This window comes from Limulus polyphemus, unplaced genomic scaffold (genome assembly GCF_000517525.1).
Source record: "Limulus polyphemus unplaced genomic scaffold, Limulus_polyphemus-2.1.2 Scaffold4057, whole genome shotgun sequence".
NCBI lineage: Eukaryota > Metazoa > Arthropoda > Merostomata > Xiphosura > Limulidae > Limulus > Limulus polyphemus.
The window spans coordinates 48,731-67,166 of NW_013669667.1; the positions used below are offsets into that span (position 1 = coordinate 48,731).

General features: G+C 31.9%; 3 protein-coding genes across 4 annotated transcripts in view; 2 read left to right on the forward strand and 1 right to left on the reverse strand.

The window, feature by feature from the left end:
* Positions 1 to 7,080, forward strand: part of LOC106470514 (minor histocompatibility antigen H13-like) — a 17,460-nt gene extending 10,380 nt beyond the window's left edge. For both annotated transcript variants that reach the window (XM_013931073.2, XM_013931074.2), the window contains exons 7-11: positions 763 to 820; positions 1,542 to 1,662; positions 3,617 to 3,719; positions 4,498 to 4,583; positions 5,072 to 7,080. In XM_013931073.2, the coding sequence (XP_013786527.1) occupies positions 763 to 820; positions 1,542 to 1,662; positions 3,617 to 3,719; positions 4,498 to 4,583; positions 5,072 to 5,138 (435 nt within the window). In that variant the 3' untranslated portion in view covers positions 5,139 to 7,080. The remainder of the gene's footprint in view (positions 1 to 762; positions 821 to 1,541; positions 1,663 to 3,616; positions 3,720 to 4,497; positions 4,584 to 5,071) is intronic.
* Positions 7,081 to 8,361: 1,281 nt separating this feature from the next.
* Positions 8,362 to 9,915, reverse strand: LOC106470516 (dual specificity protein phosphatase 23-like). Its single transcript, XM_013931077.2, has 2 exons — positions 9,477 to 9,915; positions 8,362 to 8,650 (listed from the first exon to the last, which is right to left on the reverse strand). The coding sequence occupies exons 1-2, from the start codon at positions 9,744 to 9,746 to the stop codon at positions 8,453 to 8,455; spliced, it is 468 nt and encodes a 155-aa protein (XP_013786531.1). The 5' UTR covers positions 9,747 to 9,915; the 3' UTR covers positions 8,362 to 8,452.
* A 1,242-nt stretch (positions 9,916 to 11,157) lies between these two features.
* LOC106470515 (mediator of DNA damage checkpoint protein 1-like) overlaps positions 11,158 to 18,436 on the forward strand; it is a 25,787-nt gene continuing 18,508 nt past the window's right edge. The window contains exon 1 of the mRNA XM_022399122.1: positions 11,158 to 11,235. Within this exon, the coding sequence (XP_022254830.1) occupies positions 11,158 to 11,235 (78 nt within the window). The remainder of the gene's footprint in view (positions 11,236 to 18,436) is intronic.

Genomic DNA, 18,436 nt, shown 5'->3' on the forward strand with positions numbered 1-18,436 from the left:
GTGGTGGGCAGAGCACAGATAGCCCATTGTGTAGCTTTGTGCTTAACTTCAAACAAACAAGCCCCCCAGTGGCACGTCTGCAGACTTACAATGCTAGAATCTGGGTTTCAATACCTGTGGTGGGCAGAGCACAGATAGCCCATTGTGTAGCTTTGTGCTTAATTAAGAACAAACAATTTACCTGTAAACTGAACTTAAGTATAATGAGAAGTTTCTACAGTTCTTGAATATGAGTTTGGGTTTATTTCTTTATATTCTAACTAAAAATAAAAACTTTAGCATGATTATAGAACTTGATTGAGTCTAATTTGTGCTTCTTACATTTACTGGTTCTGTTTCTCATATCTGTAAACTGATAATCATTTTTAGAATTTCTTTATACTGTTTTTGACTTCAAATAGAAACTATAATAGTAGCTTTCAATCCTGTGAAATAAAACATTTCTTAGTTGTGATACTTTTGTGTAGTTTGTCCCCTGGTTGACTCAGCTGTAACTCTTCGCATACGACTATATTGTTGACACATGTTTCTGCGTCAGTCATTCAGGTTTTTATTGATTTATTTTTGTTATATTTTTATGTATCTATGTGGGTGTGTGTAGAGAGATTTCCTAGACCTTACTAATGTTTGTTGTTGTTTTTTTTAGGGGGGGCAGATGTAGAGCTACTTGAGCATCTAATACGTATAGAAGGATACTGGTTGTATTGTATATTTATTATTGTTGTTGATTTTATAAATCTTTTCTTAATATTTTATGTACAGGTTTTTGGTACTGATGTTATGGTCACTGTCGCCAAGTCGTTCGAAGCTCCCATCAAGTGTACGTGAATTAGATACTCTTTTTCTCGTGAAAAACAATGAAAAATGTTTGTTAGTAGAATAAATAAAAGATTCATTATGAATATGATATTTAAATAAACTAGATAAAAATGTGAAGAATTTCTGAAGTTAAAACAGGTTGTTAATTACTAAGTGTTTTTTAGGTATATATATTTTCTTCAGGATTGGCTTCATAGGATGTATGACATATTTTTTGAAATGTCTATTAATCCTTATTACTCTCTTTAATAAGAAGCAAGGGTTACTACTGATCTGATACATTATCTTAGATTTCTGTTTTAATTCTAACATGGATACCTCGGCAACTGTCACACCCAAAAATGCCCGTAATAATATTTCACTGTTTCATAGTTGTACTCTGAATCTGAAAATCATATTTCACCCTCTTTGTAAGTAAACCAGTAACAGCCGTCATGATTTATTGTACAAGTTGAACATTCCTATCTGACCTCTGTTGAAATACTTTTTTATAGAGTTTTTGATAAATCTTTGTATAAAATAATTTTAATTGACATAGTCAATAAATGTTGTACAGGAGCATAAAAATGGACCAGTGAAATAGAATTTCCGGGTTTTTTTTCAGTGTGAAAATTGCTAAGGTATCTGTGAAAGTTTATTTCTTTTTCTCTCTTGATGGCTTTTCTCGCAGTTTTTAAACATTGCTGTTTCAATACTAAGTTAATTTTTTTATCTTGTGACAGTGGTTTTTCCTCAAGATTTCCTTGAGAGTGGCGTGTATGGCACAAACTTTGCGATGTTAGGACTCGGAGATATTGTGATCCCGGGTATCTTCATCGCGCTGTTGCTCCGCTTTGATCAAAGGTGAGTTATAATTGATAGAGTTTTGTTTTCACGCTGGATAATATTCGTGATCTAATGTTATTAATATAACATACATTACATCTTCATGTTACAACTGTGTAAAACAAACATTTAGCTGCCAGTGTGCTAGGACTGTGGACGAAACAAAAGATATATCTACTTAAAATTTCCCCAACAAGCGTAAAGCTAATTTAGATGAAGAAAAAAGGATTAATAAGTAGAATTTATTCATTACAAGATTTGATGTAATTTCCTTAGAATTAAAAACAAATCATGGATATTTTTAAATGATGGAAAAAAAAATATGAATGACATGAACAAATGGTTGCTAGTGAATGGAAAATATTCGTGACATCTTTATAAAGAATAATTTAATGTCATACAATTAAAACAAAAACCTCATTTGACCAGTCAGTAGAAATAAACATTGAAGCTACAAAATTTTGAAATGTTGAAGGATGACAGATGGTTGTGTAATGTAAGAAGTTTTTATAAATATGTGAACAATGAGACTGATCAGGATTTAAACCCACAACTGTGCATGGCGAGTTCTTCCAAAACCAGTTTATTGATAACAGTTTGGCTTTATCGACTGCTTGGTTTTATCTTGAATCCATCTTTGAAAACTGTGGCATTTAACAAATTTTACAGATTAGTTCGTCGAAGCAGATTCCCGATGAACAAAGAAAGTGGATTTTAATCTTGCCCAATCTCAGATTTTACTTCTAAGGATAAACTTTTAAAACACAAAAAATTCTGATACGTCAAATAATCCTCACAATAAAGGTTAGAATATAGAAAAGAAAAAGTGTGAATTTTTAGTTTTCAGCCTACCTTAGAGTGTACTTTTATCTTTATTTTTCCAGGATTAATTTTATTTTCTTTGTTTCAGAATATATGATAATGACCTTTTCTGTACCTTGATACTTTATCTTGTATCTCTCACTTACCTTCTTTCCATTTTTCTAATTCAAACAATTCCTTTTCACCCTCTCCCTGCCTCCAGTAAATAAACTAGTCCATTGTGAAGTCTCTGTTTTAGACTTCCTTACCTTTAATATAAACTAGACCATTGTGAAGTCTCTGTTTTAGACTTCCTTACCTTTAATATAAACTAGTCCATTGTGAAGTCTCTGTTTTAGACTTCCTTACCTTTAATATAAACTAGTCCATTGTGAAGTCTCTGTTTTAGACTTCCTTACCTTTAATATATTTTTTCTCAGCAATCTATTCTTCACTCTCTCTAAAAGAAAATTCTCCAAATATTTCAGTCTTTGTCCAAACTACAACTTGACATTTATCACTTCCAACTGAAACATTATTTTGCCGTGTATAATAACCACCATTACCTGGGTACAACACCCCTTCTGAAACGTTATTTTGCTGTGTCTAACCCCCCCATTAACCTGGGTACAACACCCCTTCTGAAACATTATTTTGCCGTGTCTAATCACCCCCATTAACCTGGGTACAACACCCCTTCTGAAATGTTATTTTGCCGTGTATAATCACCACCATTACCTGGCTACAACACCACTTCTGAAACGTTATTTTGCCGTGTCTAATCACCCTCATTAACCTGGGTACAACACCCCTTCTCTAATTTATTATTTTACGTTTTCAACAGCAAATTATTTTTAGGAAAGTTTATCTTGAAATATCAAGTTACTAAATCATTAAACTACATTAAAACCAGTTCAAACGGATGTCAACTTATTTGCTGAAAGTAAGAAAGGTTCGTACGTTCATAATTCTTAATACACAACTAGTAAAAAAATTATCAAGATATTATTTTTCCCACTTATGACTTGTCATATCGTTTCAGTTGTGATAATACTGATTTAAATATCTATAGAAAGGTAGTTTTTTTATGTTAGTTGCCAAAAAAGTGAAGTTATTTTTGTTTTCCCTAAATTGATGTGTAGAATTAAGTAGGGTTTGTTTTTTATTACAGCCTGAAGCGAGAACAGAATGTGTATTTTTATTCAAGTTTTCTAGCTTATTTTCTTGGCCTCATAACAACAGTGATTGTAATGACATACTTTAAACATGCACAAGTAAGTATCAGTTAACCAGAACTTTTTCTGGTTAATTGTAAGTTAAAGTCGTATCAGCTATTTTAACAGTATGTATTTAAAAGAAATTGTTTGTAATTTAAGTATCAAAAACCCATTTAAAAAATTTGCATCCTGCTGTTCTGTGATCTTACTTTTATATACGAGGTAAGTCAATAGGAAGATAGACCATTAACCTTTAAGCATGTTTGAATAGAAGAGACCTTGTGACCTTCCCCATTTATCAATGTGAAATTATAACATGCAAGTTTCAGATGTAACAATAAGAAACGTTCTGTTTGAACTATTACTCTACATATTCTGTTGAAATTTGGATTGTTTCAATGGCTTGTACACGTAATAACTGTTTATAATAAATTTCTGATGATAAAAATCCCAGTGGCTTAGTGGTAAGTCTGAAGACCTCTAATGCTAAAAACTGGATTTTGATACCCATGATGAGCAGATCACAGATAGCCCATTGTGATTAAAAACAAAGGAATAGTAAATATTATTTGCTTCAATTAAAGAGTTATAAAATAAACTTAAAACAAATACAACATATGTAAAAAAAAAAATTTAATTATTTCTTTTAGAAACTTGTACGATTCTCAATTAAACTGGTTCTTGACCACCTAGTTTTTTTTTATATAAAGATTACGTTTACTTTGTAATATTGCTTCCAAGTTTCTGCTGTGAATTTTTAGGAAATGATTATCAAACTGATAAAATATGCATGATTATAATAGTGCATTAAATATGTTTTTTTTTATATTTTCAGCCTGCTTTGTTATATCTAGTGCCAGCATGCATTGGAGTTCCATTTTTAGTTGCTCTTCTAAGAGGAGACATTAAAGCCCTCTTCAAGTAAGTAATAGTTAATATGGAATAACAATAAATATGGGTTAACACTATATTCCAGTTAGTAATGGTTAACGCTATTCCCGTGAGTAATGGTTAAAACTATTCTAGTGAATGAGGGTTAACACTGTATTCCCATGAGAAAGGGTTAACACTGTATTTGAGTGAGTATGAGGCCATTTAATCTGGTCGTAAACTTAACTCTTTCTTGTTCAGATCATTTTCTGCTGACTGAAATTTATTGGTAATTTATTTCAGGAATTAAAACAAACTATGCAAACGTGGTTACAGAACAACAGAAATTACTTTATTTACCAACGTTTATTATTTACAATATTTAAGTTCAACTGAAGTTTTTCTCTTGGTTGAGTTAACGAAAGTATGTAATGGCAGTGGTGAAACTTCACTCCTTACAAGTAATCAAGTTCTCTCAAATGATTCATCAACTCTGTGTTTGTTAATATATCAAAAGATTCATCTTCATCTGTTCTTAGGTATGAAGATCATCCTGAAGAAGGTACAAGTGACGAAAACAAAGAGGAAGCTAAGAAGAAGAAATGATATACGCGTTACTTGATGTGCAGAGCAGATGTCTCATGTCAGCACATTCTTATTTTTACCTCAAATAAGGTCTTGAGGTCGTTTATTTTTCGGGGGTTTCCTGTTCGGAGCTATTTGTTTTTTATTCTTATAGACACTCCTTATACGTCACTTTTTCTCTGTATTGAATATTTCTTTTTATTCAACCAATCGTATTCCTGCAGTATAGCTGGTTTAGAACATGTTGCTATGGAATCAACATCTACTGATACAGTTCATTAACCAAATGTGCACTGGGTCAGTCTGTATTAGAGAAGTAATGTTAACTGTTATCCAAATTTATTTACACAAAATATCAGATGTGTTAAAAAAAAAGTATTTGTACAACAGATACGTCTGTGAATTAATGACATTAGTCCGATTCATATTTTGATTTGTTGGAGTGCAAGGTGACGTCCATGTAAAGAATAGAAATACTTTTGTCCATTGCAATTAAATAACCTCTAGAACGTACAAAATACATATCTAGAGTATCCACTCGTCTCTACTAAACTGTCACTAAATTATCACTGTAGGGTAAAATGAATAGTTGATAATTTTGACAACAAAATAAATACCATGCTGAATGGCACTCTGTAAACATTGACCCTCACTCGTGCACATATGGTTAACGATTTTAGTTTGCTATTCTGACAAACTTGTTAATAGAATGATCTTTAATGTTAAGATACAAAAGAATCACTTTCGGCCGCTTATCGAGTTAGATGACAAAGTTCGTACTTCTCTACAAAAAGAAAACTTGAAGGAATCTTGATGTATAGAGTAAATATTTATTGCACATCTAATCCAATGTAATTTTGTAGAACTGTTTGAAACAACCAGTAGGACTTTATAAATGGCAGTTTTTTCTACAATTTTAAAATTAAAAGGAACATTTTATGCGTAACACCTTGAAGTAATTTTTTGATGTTTTAACATAACTCTCCAGTGGAACATGCTTTTGTTAGATTGACGTATCTTGTTCTTATGTGGAACAACCAAAAATTACTGCTGCATTATTTTTATTTGTTTTCCAGAAATTACTAACTTCTGCGTATCCACACTTATAAGTTCTGTTCGAATTTTTATCCATTAAAATATTTTCTTTTAAATAGAATTGAACAGGAAACCCGTTAAGAAGATAAAAAAAATCCCATGTTTTTTTAGGTGATGGAAATTTTTGTTTAATTTATATTTATTGCTTTTCTATATCAGCCAGTTTTCCAATTGAAGTCTATAAATCTTAAAAACCTGAAAGTTGACCAGAATAAACATACAAGAATCTTCTGTATTCTTAACATATTAAATCATTGTTGTCTGTCAGTTGAAAGTGTAAAAGAGTTTTGCAAGATGAAAATTCTCAAAGTTCCATATAAAGGTTTAATAGTAATATATTCTTAAAGAAATGCACAAACAGTTAATCGATGTCTTCATTTTAAACTGTTTGGTGCTTAGGCCTAGGCTATGTGTTTGTATTAGAAAAATAATAAAACTTGGTGATGTTTGAAACATGATTAAGTAATGTTTTCTTCAAGCACGACTATTCAAAAATAAATGGGACAGCACACTCAAAAGTGTAACTAAAAATTTTATCAAATAATTGGGACTTCGTGTGAAGATTTGGTATTTCAATCTTTTGTTAAACTTGAGTGACGGGTAACATTTTCGTATTCAGGATAAGATCGTGTTTTATGTGTAACACTGAAAAGTCACGAACTAAACGGTACAAGTCTGAAAGAAATGAATGATTAGCTTCTGTAAAGAGGTCTAGCAATATGTTAATCAGCTTTTGTAATACTGTATTGTCGTCGTATTGCTGCACAACTTGGTAACATTGACAAGATATACTCAAGAATAAATTTTTTATTTACTCTGTTGTCTATATTTTCTTTGAAAGCTATAATAAAACTATATATTTTTTATCCACGCTGTAGCCTGCATTTTCTTCAAAACCTATATTTTTATAGGTTTTATAAAACCTGCCACATCAAACTGATTATTACTATCTGTTTTGTAAAGTTAAATTTTTTCTTCTGTCCATGTTTAAACCAAAGTATCAGCTAAATGATGTTGTGCTACTGTGGCACCGTTTATCCTACTTGTACGTTTGCTATTTTTGACTTTTGGCACACACACACACTTTTCACATATTATTAACTGGTAGCTGATTAAAAGAGATACACGTAAGACTGTACATCAAACTTGTGACTGTAATAGGGTATACCGAGTATTAATAATAGGTTAACTCCAGACTGTAATAGGGTATACTGAGTATTAATAATAGGAGGTTAACTCCAGACTGTAGTAGGGTAAATTGAGAGTTAATAATAGGTTAACTCCAGACTGTAGTAGGGTAAATTGAGAGTTAATAATAGGTTAACTCCAGACTGTAATAGGGTAAACTGAGAATTAATAATAGAAGGTTAACTCCAGACTGTAATAGGGTATACTGATTATTAATAATAGAAGGTTAACTCCAGACTGTAATAGGGTAAACTGAGAATTAATAATAGGTTAACTCCAGACTGTAATAGGGTAAATTGAGAATTAATAATAGAAGGTTAACTCCAGACTGTAGTAGGGTAAACTGAGAGTTAATAATAGGTTAACTCCAGACCGTAATAGGGTAAACTGAGAATTAATTATAGAAATATTAATAAAAACAGTTTTCTGAGTATTAGTGTTAAAAGTCACAGAAATACAGAGACCGCTGTTTCCAAGGGAAATAACGAATTTGATGTATAATTTATACATCAATAAGTACACAAGTTACACAATATCACTGTCAGTATTGCAGTATACTGATGTTTTCAATTAGAAACATTCGTATTGTTTTAGTTTGTATTTAATGAATTGTAAGTCTGAAAGGTTCGAAGATAAAAAATTAATATTTTTTTTTATACGTAGCAATATGTGCATGTACGTTTTCTTATAGTAATTGGCTTCCATAATTTGTTTTCAAATTGAGTTTTTAAATTCTGTTTACAGATGGCTTAAGACATTATTTTTTCTGATACACAAATATATCAGGAAAGAAATAAGATTTTCTAGCAAACAACAACTATCAAGTTTGTGTCATTATCTAGCTGATACATGATTAATTTAAAAGTATCGGGTGTGTGTGTGTACATGGATGTACAGCCATATAAATGTAGCTAAACAAAACAATGTATTAATACTTTTTTGAAAAATAGACCAACAATGCTAAAGGATTATGCCATTGTTTCTCCTTTCAGAAATACTTGTTATTAAATACACATTATACATGCTAAATTTAGAATACCACAGTTATTCTCTTAATTATAATTTTTACATAGGTATATATGATAATCCATGACAGTCACTTCCTGAGAGTAAGTCTCTACAGAACCAGGTCGAAGTTTTCTCACTGTGTCGACAGCATCTCTGGGAGACATGCTATGAAACTTAACAAAATAACAAGCTAACATTGTTCCTGTCCGGCCTCTGCCCATTCTACAATGTACTCCAACAGCCTGTGAGAAATACAACCAGAATTTTACGAAAATATAACCATAAAAACTTGAATAAGCTTATCGATATATACATATTTAATACCAATGTATAAGCACTAAAATATGCAGATTGTAAGTTATATTAAGAGATAAACGTTACTTCCAAATGAAAATAAAACATACAAAAAAGATGTTGAAGTAGATGACAAAATTAAATATTATGGTACTTGAATTATATCTTATAGAAGCATTTCAACTTCTCAGTATAGCCTTCTTAAATCATTAACATATCCTTCTGATACATGTCCTAACTTCAATAACGTACCCTATTTCTTTTGTATTTACATTTGCTAGCTGTTTCATTTTAGATCACCAATGTGAACGTAGCCGATATTAGGCGTAGTTTTTACATTCTATATTTCTAACTGCACAAGTAATTAATTATGTTTTGATGTTACGTAACTACTACTTTCAGGAGTCCTGAAACCTAGTAAATTCAAATTTATAAACTACTCTATAATTTAAGTTTAGTCCTGGTAAAGAAGATATCGGATTATGGGGTTTCGTATTTAATTGATTTTTTGATCCATTATTTTTTCTTAATATCATAAGTTATACTTTACTGTATTATTACTACTACAAATCAAACATGATTGTAGCATTACTACATTAAATTATGTTTGATTTGTATTTATACCTGCTTATTAGTAGTAAACAGGTATAAAATTTACAATTTAAATCTGGAGTTCTAATTAATAATATTTCTATTTTACTAGATTAAGTAACACTGGAAAATTTCGCATCTAAGAGTAAGAGTTAACTTTTTAAAATTCAAATATTTACTTACCTCTGTTTTCTGAAAAGCTTTATCACATACTTTCATAAATTTCTCTATCTGAGTTATAGTTGGAGGATCAAATTCTCGTATTTTTATTTCAGTCCATTCCAACTCTGGAAAAGCGTGAATGAACGGTCGTTTTTCCGGCGACAAAGTCACTAAATGGACGATACCGTTATCTATCAGATATCGTAGATTGGCAGGTGTAGAAGGCCATCCGAAAGCAGCGAGTTTTCCGTCCTCTATCCACGAAAAGTATCTAGGCGGATATGAACCCATTTTCAATATATAAATTAAGTTTATTTAGGTATTTCGATAAGTGATCACTAGCTATGTTGTGAATAAAGATAATATGAAAATAACATGACGTAAAATTTACACTTTATAAATACACACAAAACGAATCATTATTTCTTACAGATTACGGAAAGATATTGCCGCCAACGACTCTGGGAAATATCTTAAACATAAATATGTAGAGCCCTCTTAAAATTTATTTAGCAGTGTGACGTTGTGATAATTGAATATTTCATATACAATATAATGGATTTTGCACAATTACAAAGTTTATTTTAGAAACCACACAAAATTTTCACAACGTAGGAAAATAAATGTCTTTTTTTTTGTTGTTGTTGTTAAGAGCAAAGGTACAGAATGGGCTATCTATGCTCTTCTCACCACGGATATTAAAAGCCGATTTTTAGCACCATAAACCTTCAGACGTACTGCTGAGACACGGGGAGTCAATATATAAATACTCATAAAAATCATAAAACAAATTCCGAAAACAAGTCATGTATTAGTTACTATTGGTAGTTGTCCCCTAGTGGCTCGGCGTTAAGTCTACTGGCTTTGATACACGTGGTGGGCAGAGCACAGATCGCCCATTGTATAGCTATGTGCTTGATAGCAAGCAAACAAACTATTATTGATAGTTACATTTATGTAAAATAGTGTGACTATATTCTTTGGGACACTGAAATAATTGAAAATATCGGCTGGGACTTATATTTTCTGGTCTCCTATTCATACACCTAATTTGACTATAGTCTTTCAAAAGATTTCATAGGTAGGGTGCCACTTTAGATAAAACAAAACTACCTGTCATCCCCTCATTCAAATACCGAGTTGCCCTTGCCAACAATCCTGCCCATATTTATATTATTGAGGGTATAGCCAAAATTACCGCTAAAAGTGAGGATCTACAACTTATGAAACATATAATCAATTAGCTATACTGATTGCAAGGTTGTTTTTTAGTTTCCCTTCACTCTAAGAACATAGCTTGCTTTGATCAGAAGCTCATATTAACTTTAGTAAAAAAAAAGTTTGAGAATATGTTATTTATTTATTTACGGATAAATATATTATATGCTAGTCTGACAAGTTCTCCTATGAATTATTAAACTTTACGAATATCTTATAATCCTATAAAACTAAACGAAATCATATAGTGGTACTGTCCCTTTGATTATTGTTGCAGTTAAAACTCGAAACAGTACCACATTCTACCAAAAGAAAAATAAAACACTAATACGGAAGCACAATAAAATATTAATGTTATAAATTATAAAAATTTACAAGAAGTCCACATGGAATAAATTATTGTGATAAAGTTATGCCACCTTTTTTGTTTTACGACCAATGTCTATACTCGATGTGGGAATTTGACGTTAGGCCTAATATTAAAATGGATTTTGACCAAACTCAAGCAATTGATTTAGAGTTTTCTGATGATGAAGACAAAAAACAAGAAGAAAAACAACAGGTTGGCGTTTTTGAATAGAGAAATGATGTTATATTGAAGTTTCTTAATCAAATTTAATTGCGATTTGTGGTTTTTGCTGTGCCTTAAGCTCCAAGTTTAACGCAATAAACAACGTAGCTTAGCTCTGTAGTCATACTCATAATACAATTACAATGATACAGTGCCGATAACTGATAATTGAAAGATTACCTCATCTCTCCCCAAAATTATTAAACTACTCATAATTTAAGTGATTTACGTGAGTGATGTAAAATTGTGGCATGTGTATTTGCAAGCCTCTCAGTGAATCCTTAACTTTAAGACATGCATAATTATTCAAATATTCTCTGATACTTGTAACATTTTTTTTAAATGTTTCAGCATCTAAAGTATAAACAATTTAATTTTACAGAAGCAGAATTGTTAACACTTAATTTCAAATGTAAAGTTTGGTTTTCAGTTGTAACTGTCATACATGCGTTATGAATCATACACATGACAATTCGCAGTTACGAAGTTAGAAAGGTTATCCTTAATTGTTACTTAGAAGGTGGGGAAAGAAATGTTTGAAATATATACCCAAGTTTGGTTCTATAGGGCTTAGTTGAGTATAATTGCATGTGTTTCATCAGACACTGCTAGGAGACCTGTAATCAACATATTTGCAATAATGAGTTGATTGTGGTATAGATATTGTAAGTTTAATGGATACAATTATCAAAAAGTTTTTTAAACCAAAGGCATACAATGGTATATCATTCATATAAATATAAATTACTTATGCAAAGAAACATGCTAAAAAAACACTTGAACATTTCATAAAACTACAAATAACTGTATTTCAATTTTTTTTTATTAAATTGTTTGTATGTTCTTAATGTCTAAAAAGCAAGTTCAAGATACTTTAACCTGTATCGTGAAAATCTAACTTTCTTATTAAGATTTTGTGAGACATTTTATTGTGTGGAGTAGTTGTCATCTTAGGAAGCAAAAGCTTTGTATAAAAAAACATTCCGACGAGCTGGTACGATAACGAAAAACTTTTTGAAACCCTCCAAACTATAACTGATTAGTTCTCACTTTGTGAGATGCAATTCCAAATTCTAATTTGTTATAAACAACCTAAAATATTTACTGTAGACATTTAAAAAAAAGTAACATTAGTAATCTACCATCGCAGAAATAAAAAAAATATTATAAGTGGTGCCATTTTGTTATTAATTTTCTAAAATGTTTTGGGATATCTCGTTGGGAACAAAAGATCCACCGTGTTAAAGTTTTTCAAACTATTTTAAAACAATGCTGTAATGTAAGTAAAATAGCTTGCCAGTAAAAAATGGTTTTTTTCATCACTCTAAACTGTAAAATTACTGCAAAAGAAGTCATAATCATATTATTAATAACAAAGATAACAGCTATATTCTACAGATTCTTCTATTCTTGTCTTGTTCACTTTTTTTCATACATATTATGCATTGCTCTCAAACTATATGCCATCTTAATCTTAGAATTATTGATAGGGCACAAAATGGACCATAACAGTTTTTCAAACACATTTTTCTAGATTTGTCAAACCAAATTGCTTGCAGGGTAATGACTTTGTTAGTTACAGAGTCCTTATAACAAGAGTTATACGATACATTAACAAACCCATTAATATTTCAATTAGTTCTACTAATTATTACTTCGGTCCACTTTTTATTTTACATAGAAAATGAGTTGTTTTATTCAGTTTGTGGTTTGTTCTTTACATTAAATGTTATAACAGCTAAAAACTTCATTGTGATGTTAGTCATAGTATAAAAACAAATAATTTATTTGAGGGTTAGTGTTTGTTTTCGACTTCTGTAGTAAAATGTTGAAGAACAACTGTTTAAGTGAGAAAGTCTTGATGGCCTAAACCAAACAAATGATGACAAAGTGTCAACGAGTCGAAAATCTAAATTAGCCAAGATAAAAGTTACTTGAGAAAATAAAAGTTCTAAGTTTAAAATATTTTAACTTCCTATGGTAGAAATATTTGTTTCCAGCAAACTGTATGCAAATGTAACCAAACAGTTTCTGTTATATGGTTGTTTTACAATATTGTTGCCAAGTCATATCATCGTGAAAAGTTTATTTTATATAATTACACACTAACTTTTTGTAATTGCGTGTGTTGCAAGTTTGGCTAATCATGATGAGGACAAAGTGTCATTGTTTGGTAACATTTGTTGTTGCAAGTTTGGCTAATCATGAAGATGACAAAGTGTCATTTGTTTGGTAACTTTTGTTGTTGCAAGTTTGACTAATCATGATGATGACAAAGTGTCATTTGTTTGGTAACTTTTGTTGTTGCAAGTTTGACTAATCATTGGCACAAACACACAGACTTCTTCATCTAAAACATCACATGAAAGCGACCTCCTTTACTTGTATTTTAAGTATGATTTATAAAAAATGCACTGAGTAGTGTTTTGAGTTTACCTAAATCCTAGGTGTATAATACAGCCAAATGAAACATCAATACCTTCAAACAAGGGCATCTTTAAACAAGTATCAATCCCAGGCTGTTCTGGAAATGTCAGATATCCAACCTAGTAATAAAATACAAAATTACATGGGATAGAAGCATTTTATTGAATCATTACATTTCTATTTTTTTTAAATCATTAAAAATAGTACAAAAACAATTTAAAGTTAGGAAAACTGTTCAGAAACACACATTAATTCATAATACCGTGCACATAAACCCCAGTCATTCAAATCCACAAACACATTCAGTTAAAGAACATTAACACACACACACACACTGTTGTAAGTTGGCTGCTATATAACCTGATCACACACACACACACTGTTGTAAGTTGGCTGCTATATAACCTGATCACACACACTGGTGTAAGTAAGCTGCTATATAACTTGGTCACACACACTGTTGTAAGTAAGCTGCTATGTAACTTGGTCACACACACTGTTGTAAGTTGGCTGCTATATAACCTGATCACTTTTGTAAGTAGACTGCTATATAACATGTACAGTCACAAACACATTCAGTTAAAGAACATTAACATGTACAGGCACAAACACATTCAGTTAAAGAACATTAACATGTACAGGCACAAACACATTCAATCAGGTTATATAGCAGCCACACACACACTGTTGTAAGTATAACCTGATCACACCTGATCACACACACACTGTTGTAAGTTGGCTGCTATGTTGTAAGTTGGCTGCTATATAAAGTGTGTGTGTGTGATCAGGTTATATAGCAGCTTACTTACAACAGTGTGTGTGATCAGGTTATATAGCAGCTTACTTACAACAGTGTGTGTGTGTGATCAGGTTATATAGCAGCCAACTTACAACAGTGTGTGTGTGATCAGGTTATATAGCAGCTTACTTACAACAGTGTGTGTGTGATCAGGTTATATAGCAGCAACTTACAACAGTGTGTGTGACCAAGTTATATAGCAGCCAACTTACACCAGTGTGTGTGTGATCAGGTTATATAGCAGCCAACTTACAACAGTGTGTGTGTGTGACCAAGTTATATAGCAGCCAACTTACAACAGTGTGTGTGATCAGGTTATATAGCAGCCAACTTACAACAGTGTGTGTGTGATCAGGTTATATAGCAGCTTACTTACAACAGTGTGTGTGTGTGATCAGGTTATATAGCAGCTTACTTACAACAGTGTGTGTGTGTGATCAGGTTATATAGCAGCCAACTTACAACAGTGTGTGTGTGATCAGGTTATATAGCAGCCAACTTACAACAGTGTGTGTGATCAGGTTATATAGCAGCCAACTTACAACAGTGTGTGTGATCAGGTTATATAGCAGCCTACTTACAACAGTGTGTCTGACCAAGTTATAAAGAACTCTAAGTTGACCAAGACATAGACTCGGGACACATGGCTTCCACTGGTGTTCTGAGATACATTTTTATAACCTTCCTTCAACTCAGTACTGCATTGTTGGCGTCTAGTAATGTTTATACTCAAACTGCCTGAGATGATTATTATAAGAGGTTTTTATTTTCGGAGTTAAACGAAACAAGAAGAAAAGTATATCAAAGAGAGAATGTAAAAGTTTAAAAGCTTTTAGTTTTGTATTAAACACGGAGCATTTCTTCTGGACATAATTTGTTAAAATATAATTGCCAATAAACTGTAAAGAAATGTTTTTATTTTCTCATTTTGGATGACCAGATCCACCGGTCCATCTTGTAGTACCAATAATTTCAGCCGATATGCCAGTAATAACCTTCTTATCAGGTTCAAGTCACGAATACCAGACACGTAATTATGTGCAGGAAAATAAGGACCCAATTATGATATACCTTTCAATTTGTTTATCGCAACCCCGATAAATCAACTACATATATATTGTTGTTTGTAATTAAGCACAAAGCTACACAATGGGCTATCTGTGCTCTGCCCACCACGGGTATCGAAACCCGGATTCTAGCGTTGTAAGTCCGCAGACATACCGCTGTGCCACTGGGGAGCAGTTTTGTTTGTTTGTAATTAAGCACAAAGCTACACAATGGGCTATCTGTGCTCTGCCCACCACGGGTATCGAAACCCGGATTCTAGCGTTGTAAGTCCGCAGACATACCGCTGTGTCATTGGGGGGCACTACATATATATATATTATAATTATCGTAATAGTATCAAATACTGTGAACACTCACAAATAATGATAGAAAATGTGTACTTTTTACGACGTTACCATCAGAAGTAAACCGAAGAAACTTCTACAGTGTGTAAATACTTTTACTTTATTCTAAAAGTAAAAGTATTTGTGTCGTGATTTATGTATATTTTGATAATTGGATAATTAGAATGACTGAAAATAGTAAGAATGAGAAACTCATTATTTCCTTGACACTAATCGGTTAAGTTGAACAACCTTAAATTAATGAGAAATCATAATGGTAACATTTAAGTTACTTTGCATTTGAAGTTAATCAAAAACAACATTAATCAGTTTAATCTTACTTTTGATTAATTTGTTATTTTACGTGACACAAATTGGTTCTATCAGTTAATCAAGTTAATTGCTCGGCTCCAATAATTTGTACGCAAGTTGTTGTTTCTTGACCGGTATAATCTTGGTTTTAACGTGTGTAATGTTTGTGAAGAAGAACAAGAAGAGAGTGTTTGATTATTCCTCCGAAGTTGATGCAACATAATTAGTTTTATAAATAAACTAGAGGGCGCTCAGTAGAGATCATACCTCCACCATGCAGCTTTGGTCATAATTGGCCTTCAAAAAAATACGCAAATCTATCCGTACGTCTGTTGTTATCGACGGACATGGAACATTTTTGGCCGGACAATGAGGAATAATATTCTACATGTGTCGTCAAAAACCAATAATTTTTGACTGAGTTATAGAGCACAAATAGTGTGAAAATGTGTTCCCCCCACGTTAACATATAGCAATTTTTTTATATTTTTGTGATCTTGCTGTGACCTTGACGCTCAAAAAAACTAATCACTTCTAAGTTTGGTCATAGTCCAAATGTATATCAACTTTTGTCTGAATCCATTGTGCCGGTTTTAAAACATTTTGCTGACAAACACACACACGTATCCTCCGTCCGTTTTTGGTGGGAGAGGTAAAAAAAAAATGTTCATTCTTTTATTTTTTATCGTAATTTTATAAACTGGAAATCTTCACTTCAAAAGTTATTCTAAGTGACTAATCTGGTGGTTAAGTCGTTATTTTAAAAGATTATGTTCTTGTAACGTAATAAGTATCATTCTGTCTCGACTTTATCATATTCAAAGCATTTTCCATGTCCAGTGATATTTTAACAAATGTTTGTTATTTTATTTAAAGTTGTTTCTACGTAACACCAACTTTTTATTGCTGTTTCAGGAGAAAATATCATTGGGAGAGATGACAAATGTGATGTGTGTTTGAAAAACAAGGTGAGATACCACGTCTTATCGAACACATTCTCTACACTAGAAAATCAAATCTGGTAATTGTAGGTCAAGCATTTAATTTCTATTTTTCTATTGTAAATGCATCTTTCGTACTAATTTTAAGATTTGTTTTACATATACATATCGTGATTGTAAAAGGAACTCAAAGTTAGATATATATATATACTGTTTACTTAAGTTTTTCTAAGGCAAATAATACTGGAATGTGATATCCTGGTCTTGATTTATAGCCATCAAGATTTGTTTTTTTTTAATTCTGAGATTAAAGACGATTGTAAAAAGAGTTATTTGTAAGTTGTGTATAAAGGAACTTTTTTATAGCACTTGTGTAAAGTGCCAGTCGAGCTGATCCAGGAATTACAGAAAGGGAAGACCTAAAAAACACTACCAACCCCATCATCTGTAGAGGTTTCATTAACAATCCCACCCTCTGCCGTTTGCATAAAGTTTGAATCGGCCAGTTTGTAGCTTAAGACGTTTTTTTAGGAAAGCATGTCGGAGACCCCATTAAGTAGCGACTCTCATAAATATACTTCTGGATCAGTGAGTGCTTGTAAATATTACAGTGTGTTTTATAATAGATGCATTCCCCTTTCACTGACTAAAGGAACAATCAAATATACAAGACTTGCTTTTGGTTATTTGTACACCATTTATTGAGTTTTACAGTAGGAAAAAAAAGGATTGATCAAACTTAGAGAAACAGTTATGAATGTAAGAAGTTCGTAGTTCTGTTCAATGAAATCTGTTAATACCACGAGTGATAAGTAACACTAGAGCGATTATAAAGATGTGAGTTTAGTAATATCGGATGACTTGAGATGAATCACTGTTAATACCACGAGTGATAAGTAACACTAAAAGCGATTATAAAGATGTGAGTTTAGTAATATCGGATGACTTGAGATGAATCACTGTTAATACCACGAGTGATAAGTAACACTAGAGATGTGAGTTTAGTAATATGGGATGACTTGAGATGAATCACTGTTAATACCACGAGTGATAAGTAACACTAGAGATGTGAGTTTAGTAATATGGGATGACTTGAGATGAATCACTGTTAATACCACGAGTGATAAGTAACACTAGAGCGAGTATAAAGATGTGAGTTTAGTAATATCGGATGACTTGAGATGAATCACTGTTAATACCACGAGTGATAAGTAACACTAGAGCGAGTATAAAGATGTGAGTTTAGTAATATCGGATGACTTGTGATGAATCACTGTTAATACCACGAGTGATAAGTAACACTAAAGCGATTATAAAGATGT

Coding starts and splice junctions, on each gene's coding strand:
- LOC106470516 (XM_013931077.2), bottom strand. CDS start 9,746: ATGGGTTCATATCCGCCTAGATACTTTTCGTGGATAGAGGACGGAAAA. Junction 8,651..9,476: donor AAGCTTTTCAGAAAACAGAG/GTAAGTAAATAT, acceptor TATTTCTCACAG/GCTGTTGGAGTACATTGTAG.